The 11,279-nt window shown below is 43.4% G+C and overlaps 2 protein-coding genes across 3 annotated transcripts; both read left to right on the top strand.

Moving 5' to 3' along the window:
- The first annotated feature begins 961 nt into the window (after window positions 1–961).
- Window positions 962–5,294, top strand: LOC129862749 (coiled-coil domain-containing protein 34-like). Of its 2 annotated transcripts, none has more exons than XM_055934676.1 (7): window positions 962–1,083; window positions 2,247–2,511; window positions 2,790–2,931; window positions 3,116–3,223; window positions 3,365–3,523; window positions 3,911–4,037; window positions 4,222–5,294. In XM_055934676.1, the coding sequence occupies exons 1-7, from the start codon at window positions 1,032–1,034 to the stop codon at window positions 4,428–4,430; spliced, it is 1,062 nt and encodes a 353-aa protein (XP_055790651.1). In that variant the 5' UTR covers window positions 962–1,031; the 3' UTR covers window positions 4,431–5,294. The 2 variants fall into 2 exon arrangements, with proteins under 2 accessions (XP_055790651.1, XP_055790652.1); XM_055934677.1 differs by lacking the exon at window positions 962–1,083 and adding an exon at window positions 1,102–1,173.
- A 418-nt stretch (window positions 5,295–5,712) lies between these two features.
- Window positions 5,713–9,571, top strand: LOC129862750 (ras-related protein Rab-19-like). Its single transcript, XM_055934678.1, has 5 exons — window positions 5,713–5,829; window positions 6,224–6,310; window positions 7,083–7,271; window positions 7,998–8,181; window positions 8,423–9,571. The coding sequence occupies exons 1-5, from the start codon at window positions 5,818–5,820 to the stop codon at window positions 8,686–8,688; spliced, it is 738 nt and encodes a 245-aa protein (XP_055790653.1). The 5' UTR covers window positions 5,713–5,817; the 3' UTR covers window positions 8,689–9,571.
- The last annotated feature ends 1,708 nt before the right edge of the window (window positions 9,572–11,279 follow it).

Genomic DNA, 11,279 nt, shown 5'->3' with positions numbered 1-11,279 from the left:
ACACTGCCTTCCTAGAGTTCAGCTACTCCACTGACCTGCTGCCTCTGCTCACTGACCAGGGTGAGTACTCATTCATCCCACCTCATCCTGTCTTTGAATGGATGTCTCCCTCCTCCACCTTTAGGACAATACATCTTCAAACTTTTGGAGTAAAGTTCAAAAAAGTTAATGTTGATTATCTGATCCGTCTTCTACGACAGGTGTGCATTTATCTCTCTCTTTGTATTTTACAAGGACTCTCCCCGTCCCTCTTCATCTATCTCCCTCCCTCTCTCTCAACCTTCCCCTTTCTCCCTCTCTCTCTTCTCTCTCGCTCTCTTTCCCTCCTCCCATCTTTCTCTCACTCACACACACGCTGCACTGACCCAGTATCTTCTACGACCTCTTTCACAGACTCCTGCTATCCTAGCATGGATGTGGATCCCAACACAGCATGTCTCTCTATCCAACATTTAAATATTGAAAAGGTGTGGGCTACGGAGAAAAATAGAACAGTGCAATTTGAAGTCACATATGGCATGTGTGGTTGCGGTGGGAACATGTGGGTGGGTCGGAGAAGGTGTGATGTCATTTTGTTGAAATTTGTGTGTCTGTTTATTGTTTTTTGTTTATGTTTGGTTGTTATTGTTTGAGTAATAAATCAAATAAAATCATATAAAAAACAAAAACAAGGAGATAGCATGGAGTGACAAGGTCCAGGCCTATTCGGACCATCCAGACAGGTTCACCTACTATCACCAGGATCTGTGCAAAGTGGCTCTGTCTGAAACCTGCTACTGGGAGGTAGAGCGGAATGGGGGCATCGTTGATGTGGCTGTCTCGTATCAAAATCACTACCCCACGCTTGCAGGTTAGTGTTTTCTGTCATGAATCTTGTTCTGGAGGTAGCTCTGCAGAGTTAAAGAATGATTTTTAAGCCTTGATACAATTGAGACATGGATTGTGTATGTGTGCTATTCAGACGTTCATATCAGAAAAGCTGGATCTCTTTTAGCCATGACGGTGACGACCCTCTTCTCTGTGATGTCGCCATGGATACCGCTCAGCGTCTACTAGGAGCGTCGCGTTCGGCGTTGGTGATTGGTGAGATATTGTGTGGTGTATCATGGGAAAATAAAGTTGTTTGCAATCACAACCAAGTAAACAGAAGGGAAGAGGTGCGTGGAGACCTAGGTAAAAAGATTAATATAAGCCAAATGTTTATAGGATAGTCTAGCTTGATGCTATTGCATTGCTAATGATAAGCAAAGCAGATAATTGTATGGATTCTAACGTTAGCTAGCATGCAAACAAGCTAGTAACTAGCTAATTTGCTAACTGTCAGTAAGTAAGTAGCTACTTCATACAGTGCTACGTAACCCGTTAGCTAGAGGATTAGCTAGCTGTCTGGGCCTTTTAACATAATTGATCTGAGCTGCAATAACAGTCTGCTAGGGCTGCTCGGCCCTGCAAATAGCTACGATAACGTTAAACCAGTATCTAACGCCCAGATCGCTCCGATTCAAATTCCCATTCACCAGCTCTGCAAGCGTTATAATGTCAAAATACGTTCGTTAATCACGAAATATCGCTTCGCTTAGCAACTATCGTAATTTATTCCCGTTACGGCTGGTATGTACTTCCCAAAAAAGGTCTAAATACAACATTTACAAGTAACTGAAAAAAAAAATTATTCGGCACCTCCAACAATCCCAATGGAAATCAATAATTACTGCCACGCACAGGGAAGAAGTCTACAACTGCTCAATACAGTACATTGGAGGTGCCGAAGAGGAATTTTCCGGTTACTTGTACATTTTTATTTATACCTTTATTGGAAGTACATACTGGGCGATACGAGAGTAAATGAAAATGGTTGCTTAGCTCAACTCCATATATGGTGATCAACGAACGTATTTTGACGTTAAAACGCTGGCAGAACTGGTGAATGGGGGTTCGAATCGGAGCTTCATGGGCGTTAGAGAGGTATCTAATGCACAGATACTGGTTCACGATAAATTTAGTAATATGTGGGCAAGCTGGTGGGTCTTCGCAGCTCTGCTCTGGCTGACTGGAGTCAGACGCCATGCGTGTTTATCATAATGATCTCTCGTCATAATGCTCGCTACATAGCTGCTCCTGTTTAACTCTGTCACCATTCCTTATTTGTGACTGCACAATATATTAGAGTAAGTATCCACACAAAAAAATGTAATGGTTTGTGCTCCTTTAAAAACAATGTTTTTCACATGTTTGTATGATAACAGGGGGAAAGATGTCAAGCTTTCCTGCCTCCGCCTCCAAGAGTTTCAGCTCGACTCCTCTGAAGACTTACCAGGACAGCGGCAGGGAACTGCACCGATCCAAGAGTGTGGACTATGACTCAACAGGCGACTCCACCTACTCTCTGCTCTCCCCCATCTACCATGACAGCTATGAGAGTGATGAGGACCTGGCTGCAGCTCACCACGTACATCAGATAGACACCTCAGCCACACAGAGTGATGACGCCAGACCCCTCTCACCCATCAGGTATGGTTGGTGTACACGAGCAGTGTTACCCAACTGGATTCAGCAGACAGTGAGCAACATTTTTGTTAGCGCCACTTGCTCTTTAGTGAGGGTCCCCTCATCAACAAGCAATAAAAAAGGGTTGATGAAGCTAAACAATCTGATTAGACTGTTTCAATGGAAGTGCCACAGACAAAAATAAAATATATGAATGAAGGGTACACAGAATTAGCTATAGTAGGCTTAACTGTAGGGTTTGTGCTCAAAGTTATGCTCAGAGTTGAGCATGTGTGTTTCAGATATGATCCACAACAGAAGCCCCCAGAGAGGAGAGCAGTAACTGAGGCGGAGGATCCAGAGGCATCCCTCTCTGCCTGGGAGAGGTGGCTGGTCTGCAAAGCCAAAGAGGAGAGACTCAGAATAGAAAAGAAAGCAGAAGAGGTGCGCTGCCGTATCTTTTTAGTTTCTTCTTCTGTTTGCCAACTCCTGTTAGCATTTGAGTCAGAACGTGATCATTTATGTTTTTCTAACATTTGATATTTTCCTTTCGGTAAATTAGGGTTGCAAATGTCTATACGTGAAGCAATTGAGTATGACTGTGGGACTGACAAGTGTTATTTGTTAGGAGCGCCTACTGAGGGAGAGGAAGGAGGAACAGGAGAGAGAGCAGCAGAAGAAAAAGATGGTGGTGGAGGAGAAGATCCAGGAGTGGCTGCAGATGAAGAAAGAACAGGTTAAGAACTCCCCTTCTTTTGACTCGGTTATTACAAAAGTCCCAGAGAGGAACCATGCAGTTTGTATGCTTTCTCATGCATACGTTATATCTGCACCTAAAGGGGTAAGTCATGTTTTTGTGATTGTTTGTCATCTCCAGGAGAAGCAGGAGAAACTTCTGAAGGAGAGCAAGGAGCAGGAGGAGATGCAGAGGCAGCGGCAGAAGCAGAGGGAGATTGAACAGAAAGCAGAGGAGAAGTACAGAGAGTGGCTACGGAGGAAGAACCTGGAGAAAATGGAGAGGGAGAGGAGAGCGAAGGTAGGTTCTTTCACAGTGGCCTTGTGGAATTATTCAGAGATGTATTCAGGACAGTAAACCAATTCAAATCTCTGAAATGTTTTGTTGCTTTGCTCTCTACATTAGTAGAGAGTTGTTGGAATAGATCGACATATTAGCCATTTTCTAAATATTCCTGTGCTCTCTCTCTTCTGTCATTGCTAACTAATCAGCAGCAACACAGAACTAAACCATGTAATTGAATTATACAGTAGTTTGTTACTCTGAATACAAGTTCTTGTGGCAAATTCCTGGAAATGTCCATTTCAACATGCGTTTCAATGTTTCTGACCACAACTGCTTTGGTTTCCCTGGAAATTAGTTGTGAGGTGCTCAGCTGCTGAGATTGGGGCAATTGTGTTGTAACAGGAGGAGGCAGCCTGCAGAGAGGCTCAGGAGAGGGAGCGCAGACAGAGAGCAGACGAAAACTTTAAGGAATGGCTTCGTGCCCAGGACAAGAGCCGACCCAGTCCCAATGCACCCGGCTGCCCGCGAGGTAACATAACGGTCTACACCTGGTTTAGGGTTGTTCAATCTCATATTCACCCCTGGAAAATGTCAATAAAACATTTAACAATAAGATGTTTTATTGTCACACACATGTCGTTATACAGTCGTGCATGTATATTCAAAGCAAGTTTCGATTTTGTAAAGTAATTGTATTTTGTTTCTTCTCCCAGGTGGCTATGACAATGTAACGTACCCATCTCCCAGCTTCTACAACCCAATCCCATGGAAGCCCATCCACGTCCCGCCACCAGAGAAACCACCAGGGATGAAGACTTCCCGCAGGAAACAGCCAAGTCAGCCCAAGTACCAGAACAGCCCCAGGATCCCATTCAGACTCAGAGACACTGTAAGCTCGGCAGCTCGCCTGCAGAGGAGATGACAGCTCCAGTAGAGGTTCACCTTGGACACAGATCTAGAGTACTATCCTCAGATCTAACCTCCGGGGAAACCACAAAACTGACCTTAGATCAGTGTTTTGGAGCTTTATGGTACTGTGAGAGGACACAGGGGAGGTGACCATGCTAATGTACATACCAGGGATCATCAACTTTCTTGAGTGGATGATCAGGGGGCCGGAATATAATTTGTAGACCGCAAACTGACCGCAAGAAACCCAAACCGATATAACATTTGACTAAAAATATGATAATTTCAAACCTTGCTTACATTTGAATTAGATCACATACAGTATTTTTCTCTTTTATGCATGTGAATATTTTGAAACAGATTGCCAAAATTTAAATCACTTGGAGCTGATTTGCTGATTGTTTTCAGTCTTATGTCCAACAATAATAAAATCACCTGTGGGCTGCTAGTTGGTGAACCATGGTATAGTTATTTCTGTTTTTTATTTTTAATACATTTGCAAAAAATTCTTAACCTGGTTTCGCTTTTTCATTGTGTGTAGATTGATGAGGAAAAACTGTATTTAATCCAGTTTAAAATAAGGCTGTAACAAAATGTGGAAAAAGTCAAGGGGTCTGAATACTTTCCGACTGCACTGTGTAGACTCAGCTGCACCATTGACTGTATGTTTTTATGTATTTCTTATCGAAATGACATGTTGTGGTAGCGTATTTTTTTTATGCCAGATTTTTTTCGATTCTTAATTCTCAAAGAATATTTTATGATTCATGTGAAGCAAACAATTTTTTAAAATTCTGTTACTTTCACTGACAACAATTTTTTAATGACATGTACATTTTTGCATAGTTCAGGATGTCAATAAAACCTGTTTATTGTACTGTTTAGTTGTGGCTATTTATATTATGGCTATGGGCTGGATATTTTAATTCATTTTAGATTCATCAACCTAAATGGATAGCAGACAAAGAGGGAGACTGATAAGTGTTATTTCTTATGCTTTAACTATTTCTCAGACACAGTAAAAAAAATGCTAACGTAACATGAGTAGATCAGTAGACAGCTGTAGATAAGTCAATAATAGGAGATATGGTGTCAGTGGGTGAAAGATAAACGTTCCTCAGGCTGCAGGGCTTAATGTGGAACCATCATGTGACCACACAGCCACACACTCAGAGGAAGAACATGGTGGCTGGGGCCAGAGATAGGCCAGCCCTGGTGCACAGCGCCCCTCACACTCGCACGCATTGTTCTGTGTCCAGCTGTGCCTTGTGCCTCTGTGGGCTGAGATGACGACAAACCAGTGTGTGGGTGGAGAGAGAGAAATGAAAAAAAGAGGGGGTCTCTGACTTCCAGAACAGTACTCTTCATCACTTCACTTTATCTCCTTGCGAGGTCAATGTATGGCGCCTGAGGTAAAATGGATTCATCACACAGTAAATTAAATTAACCCTCATTAACAAGATGTTTACTGAGAAATGCTTAAGCGTTGTCTTGTGTTTTTGCCTGCTCTATATTTAGCTGTTGAATGCACTGGAATGTGTTAGTTGACGGCAGTCAGGAGGTGACGAATAGTGAGAGAGGGGAAGCCATCTGTGTGTTTCTGAGTATTTGTATGCAGCTCTCTGGGGTCCAAAGGCCACTTGTCAAGACAAAATTCTTGTGTTTACATTTTGCCACGAGCAGCTTAACTATAGGAGTGGCTCCCTCTATTGACTTAAGGATGTGTACCCAGTGAGCCTTGCAAGAACCTAGAGACAAGTCTTAAATGTGACCGCTGCGACTGATCCCTCCTTCCTGTCCTCACAGACCCTGGACCTTGCCTGGAAAACAACAATTCCCAAGATGCAGTGGTGCAGGTGGGCAGGCAACTGGAAATCACACCTGCCAGGAAAGGTAAGGGGTGTACCTTAGCTGTCTGGGAACGAATGAGAGCTGGGAGAACAACAGAGTAGCGAGAGTAATATGGTATAAAGGGCATAAGGACACCAACTGTGCAGGGAAACAGTTGGAGGTCTGAGCACAAAGAATGGGAATGATTTGATGTATACAACCTATCAAAAAGGGTATAGACATGAAACGTGGACTTTTTGGAAGCTTTCCAGAACACCTTTAATTGTGTTATTGTTTTGAATGTGACGTTTTTTTGTGTGTGGATCGAGCTCACTTTGGGAGATGGACACCTGAGGAAATACCCGAAGAGGGGCTGAGTAGAGAACACCTGTAGCGGTAGAGGATATAGCCTATTGAAGCCTTATCTTCAATACAACTTCTAACAAGGAAAAATAATGAAGAAGAAACAGGCTATGGTTATAAACAGGGGACTAACAAGCCGTGATATTCTTGTTTTGGCCAGCAATTCTTTTTCTGCGTAGCAACCTGTTTTTTTTAAATATAGTTCCTGAGTTTTCCCAAGACAATCTGCATAGAAGGGACAATGTTTTAGTAGGAAATGTTCATGTACTTTTTAGCTCCTCTTGAGGAAGGGTTCTCTTCGTGTTTCTGACTAGGATGTGACCATCTCTGTCAACAGTTTCAACTGTTATTGACGCAGCTAACAACTTACACTGTAGGGAACCAGTTCTATCGCTGCTGCAGGGCATCTCGGCCTGGCCCTATTTTAGTTTTGTCTCTCAGACTCTCCCTGTGTCGACCCCTAACCATGCAGTCCTCTGGGCCGGAGCAGGACGACTCCTTCGACTTCCTCTTTAAGATCATCCTGGTGGGAGACTCAGACGTGGGGAAGACCTGCGTGGTCCAGAGCTTTAAGTCTGGTGTCTTCATGGAGAAACAACAAAACACTATCGGGGTGGACTTCACCGTACGAACCATGGACATTGATGGCAGGAAGGTCAAGGTAAGGAAATAGGTGTAGATTTCTGGGACGATTGTTTATCACATTTTTTTATGTTAAGTACAGGACATATTGTCTTTGTTCTGTCCGGTATTTCGTTATTGTCAATAGGCCTAGCTATCTTAATTGTGTCTTTACACAGTGTAAATGGTTCTGCCTCTGCTGTCCTCAAAAGCAAAGAAGTCTTCAAGCACTTTTTGTTTGTTTTAAGGAACAGGAGTGGTCAAACTGTAACTTTGGATCACCCCACTGTGAGTGTGTGTGTTTTCTGGGTGTGTATCAAGTGACTGTATAATTGTATGGACAATATAAGTGTGTTTTCCTAGGTACATGTTTGTCTGTGTATTTGGAGGACGGGTTGGATGTTCTCGGACCACCCTTAAAAACGTCTCATCCATAAATTAAATCAACGAAAACCTCCCTGTACCGGTCTCTACTCCACAGGGATGCATAGACGTCCAACCCACAGTCCCTTCCCCTTTAGTGTTTGCCGAAGCGACTGGATAGGTGTAAGCATGTGGTGCTGTCTCCAGTTAACCTTTCAATGTGCTTAGGGGAACGCTCTCCATGTTTACACCTATCTTGTTCTATCAAAGGGTTGCGGAAAAGGCTATGGGTGGGTTTCAACTGAACCTTTGTTCCTTAGCCTGGCCTGGGAGTTGTGTGTTTAGGAAATTGGTGTAGTGTGTGTTCTCCAGCTAAAGTGGGTGTTGTTTCTTGTCTCCTCAGCTGCAGGTGTGGGACACGGCTGGACAGGAGCGTTTCCGCACGATCACCCAGAGTTATTACCGCAGCGCCCACGGCGCTATAGTGGCCTATGACATCACACGGCGTCCAACTTTTGAATCTGTGACACACTGGATCCAGGAAGTGGAGCAGTACGGGGCTGCTAGCGTTGTTCTCATCCTCATTGGTGGGTGGGAGAGACAAAGGCAACACGTGGCTTTTGTCAAACTCTGTTATAAAGCCCACTGAACAGTTGTAGTAATGACATGGCAGATGTGGTGCTCATCGCTACTGGTGGGTGAGAGAAAATTGTCTGACACTTACCTTGAGCTTGGAAATAGATTCTTCCAAGCAACCAACATTAATCTATTTCTCAAAAGAAACTCAAATAGAAAGAACAATTTCCATTCTCTGCTCTTTTCTCCTAGGGAACAAGTCGGATCTGCAGTCGGAGAGACAAGTGCTGTTTGAGGATGCCTGTACTCTGGCTGAGGGGAAGGGTGCGCTGGCCGCCTTGGAAACCTCGGCCAAGGAGGCCCAGAATGTGGAAGCAGCCTTCGTGCTAATGGCCCGGGAGCTGATGGTTAGGAACGGCCTGACCATCACAGATGAACACTCACAGGCCTCCCCACCCTTCCCAAACTCCCATCCTATCCATGGCTCCGATTCCACGGACAGGAAATCATGTTGTTGAGAGAAATGATGGGCAAGGTGGACAAGAGGTTGTTGTGCTGATGGAACTGATAACTATATAATTAACCTATAGATAAAGTATAATTGTCTGGAATCAATGTTGCCACAAAGCCTGCTAGTTTTAGACTGCCACATCTAAAGGTGCTGTCAAGAAGCGTGTTAGGATAGAGGCTAGGGGTTGGGGATGTGTGTGTCTACTATATTGTGCGTTGGTGGGGATGGAATAGATACAAGTAATGTAGTGATGATTGAGACTATCACTGCCACTGAAAAGTCCCACTCCAGCTGTATTTTTTAAAACTTTTCCCATTGAAAAACAATATTTCAAGTATAAATACAGTACACACATTCAGGGGTAAAAAAAATATGTTTTGAGCAAAATAGTTTTCTTTTTTTAAATTTACACAATTGCGAAAATCAAGAGTTTGCCAAATCAAGGAGTTGGTCTGATGGTGCACTCTGAGGTCATCGGATTTTCCCTTTGCTTGCAGGAACAATAGAGGAGCAATGGACCACCTATTTTGTTAAGTAAATCAGGTGATAAATTAGGTTCTAGGGAGGCTGGAGTGGGTCTTTAACTATAGTTTTAAACTTGGCTGCCAGTAGTCACCTGTCCTTATCGTACTTAACCTACTACTATTGTCTAAACGTAACCAGTATTTAATAACCAAACGTGGTAAAAGTATCCAATTTGTAAGTCGCTCTGGATAAGAGCGTCTGCTAAATGACTTAAATGTAAATGTAAATGTATCCTCTGGCCACCTGTGGTCTATTGTATGTGGCAAAATGACTGGTTTCAATGAACACTCCTACTGTTTGATCTTTTACCTTCTTTTTTAAAAATTGTCTTCAGCTTGTCAAATATAGTGTTGCATTGACAATTCCACAGTCTCACACTTCTTTCCCTTAAAACCATTGGCCAAATTGTACAAATGCTGACATCCCCGCATAAAACATTCAATAACAAATTCCATAAAAATAATAATCATAATTCAGAAAACATTATAAAATACTTACACCCCCCCAATAGCATGTCTTCAGATACTATTGGCTCTGTTAAGATGCTCCAACCCTTAATTGAACACAACCGGATATGTAGGATTTGTTGAGTTAACGGTAAATTGAACAACTAGCCTTGCATCAGTTGTGGAGACCATCGATGAACATTCCTTGACTTAAATTAGTCACTTGCATAAAGAAATGACTCTGATACTGTAATAAGCCTGGAAGTCACTGGCCTATCAAACCACCCCTAAGGCTGTTTCAAGTAAACTAAGAAGAATTTTAGTTGCCAAAAACATAGTCATGATGACCATAACAGACACAATTACACTCTTTAGAACAGGGCACGCAACAGAAATGTAAAAGTTACGGAAATCTCAATGGCAGAACAGTATGGTAAATGTGCACGGACATTCTAGACTTGTATAAGACAATACAAGAGTGAGGGGGTTAAGAAGGAAGTCTCCTTCATCTGTCAACTTGTATTTTAGACATCTGTTGGTCACAGAGAGGTCTATGCGGACTCTCAAACTCTGTCCTAACCAAAGAGTAGCTGTTAGGCTATGTTTACACAGGCATCACAATTCTGATCTTTTACCCAATTGTTGGCAAAACTTCTGATCTGACTGGTCAAAAGAGCAATTATTGGGCAAAAGATCAGAATTGGGCTGCCTGTGTAAAGGCAGCCTTTGAGACCCAGACCATGAGGGGATGTTAACTGACTAGGCAGGCAGTGAAGTGAACAGGGTACAGGCCAGGACAAGATTTGACAGGACAGTATTGTCCTCGCCCCTAGTACACCCCTGACACCCATCCCATTTCGGCATGGATCATTTTGGGGTTGTCCTCCAGGCTCTGGGGCTTCCCTCCACCGATCCCCTTGAGCTGCATCTGAACCCTGCAGTGGCATCAGGTCTGTAGGTAGTGGTTGTAGAGGTTGGCACCATAAATATCTGACATGGGGTTGTCACTGTGATAGAGAGACGGGAGGGAAGGCAGAGAGTTAAGCGGGCTTGAGTTAAAATGTGATAGCCTGGCTGTCGCGACCCACGTGACTACACAGCAAAGAGCTGTGACCCACTTGGTCTGGACAAGAGGCCGTGTAAAATTCAATATTTGCTCAGAATTTGAACTAACATTTTGATTGATTCTCAAATGCACGCTATTTCCTCGTCAATTTGCTACTCCCCACTAGCGAGATAAACAAGCCAAGCTGTGGGGAGAAAAACTCAGGGGTGGAGCATTCTGAAAAGTAACGGCCAATTTAGGGACTGAATTAAGATAGGCGCAACTATATTGATGGTCTTGCCAATTGCATTTGGGGAAAAGCCTAATTTAACCAGCTAGCTAGTTCTAGTCTTCAAGAAGCTAGGAAAACAGCTTCCAATTCTGACAGTCGTGTCCACGTTAAAGGCTGTGGTGGACGGACTACCAACTCCACGAGGCAACAGCCCTGGCTCTCAGATCGGTGGTTGTGAAGGAATACAAGAACGTTATATTGGAGGGTGCATGTGACCTTGTCTTCGGGAAGTCCGGAGAGCTGGTTGGAGAAAACCAGGAAAGATGTTTTGGCCTCAGTCCTATACAGAT

Source organism: Salvelinus fontinalis, chromosome 9 (assembly GCF_029448725.1).
Source record: "Salvelinus fontinalis isolate EN_2023a chromosome 9, ASM2944872v1, whole genome shotgun sequence".
In the NCBI taxonomy this organism is placed as follows: domain Eukaryota; kingdom Metazoa; phylum Chordata; class Actinopteri; order Salmoniformes; family Salmonidae; genus Salvelinus; species Salvelinus fontinalis.
The sequence above is the reverse complement of the archived record's forward strand: the minus strand, read 5'-3'. Positions and strand labels throughout refer to the sequence as shown.

Excerpts from the sequence above, each read along its gene's own strand:
- LOC129862750 (XM_055934678.1), top strand. Across the intron at positions 6,311-7,082 it reads AATCACACCTGCCAGGAAAG|TCCTCTGGGCCGGAGCAGGA; the intron begins GTAAGGGGTGTA and ends CTAACCATGCAG. Across the intron at positions 7,272-7,997 it reads TTGATGGCAGGAAGGTCAAG|CTGCAGGTGTGGGACACGGC; the intron begins GTAAGGAAATAG and ends TTGTCTCCTCAG.
- LOC129862749 (XM_055934676.1), top strand. The coding sequence starts at position 1,032 with ATGGATACCGCTCAGCGTCTACTAGGAGCGTCGCGTTCGGCGTTGGTG. Across the intron at positions 2,512-2,789 it reads AGACCCCTCTCACCCATCAG|ATATGATCCACAACAGAAGC; the intron begins GTATGGTTGGTG and ends TGTGTGTTTCAG. Across the intron at positions 3,224-3,364 it reads TGCAGATGAAGAAAGAACAG|GAGAAGCAGGAGAAACTTCT; the intron begins GTTAAGAACTCC and ends TGTCATCTCCAG.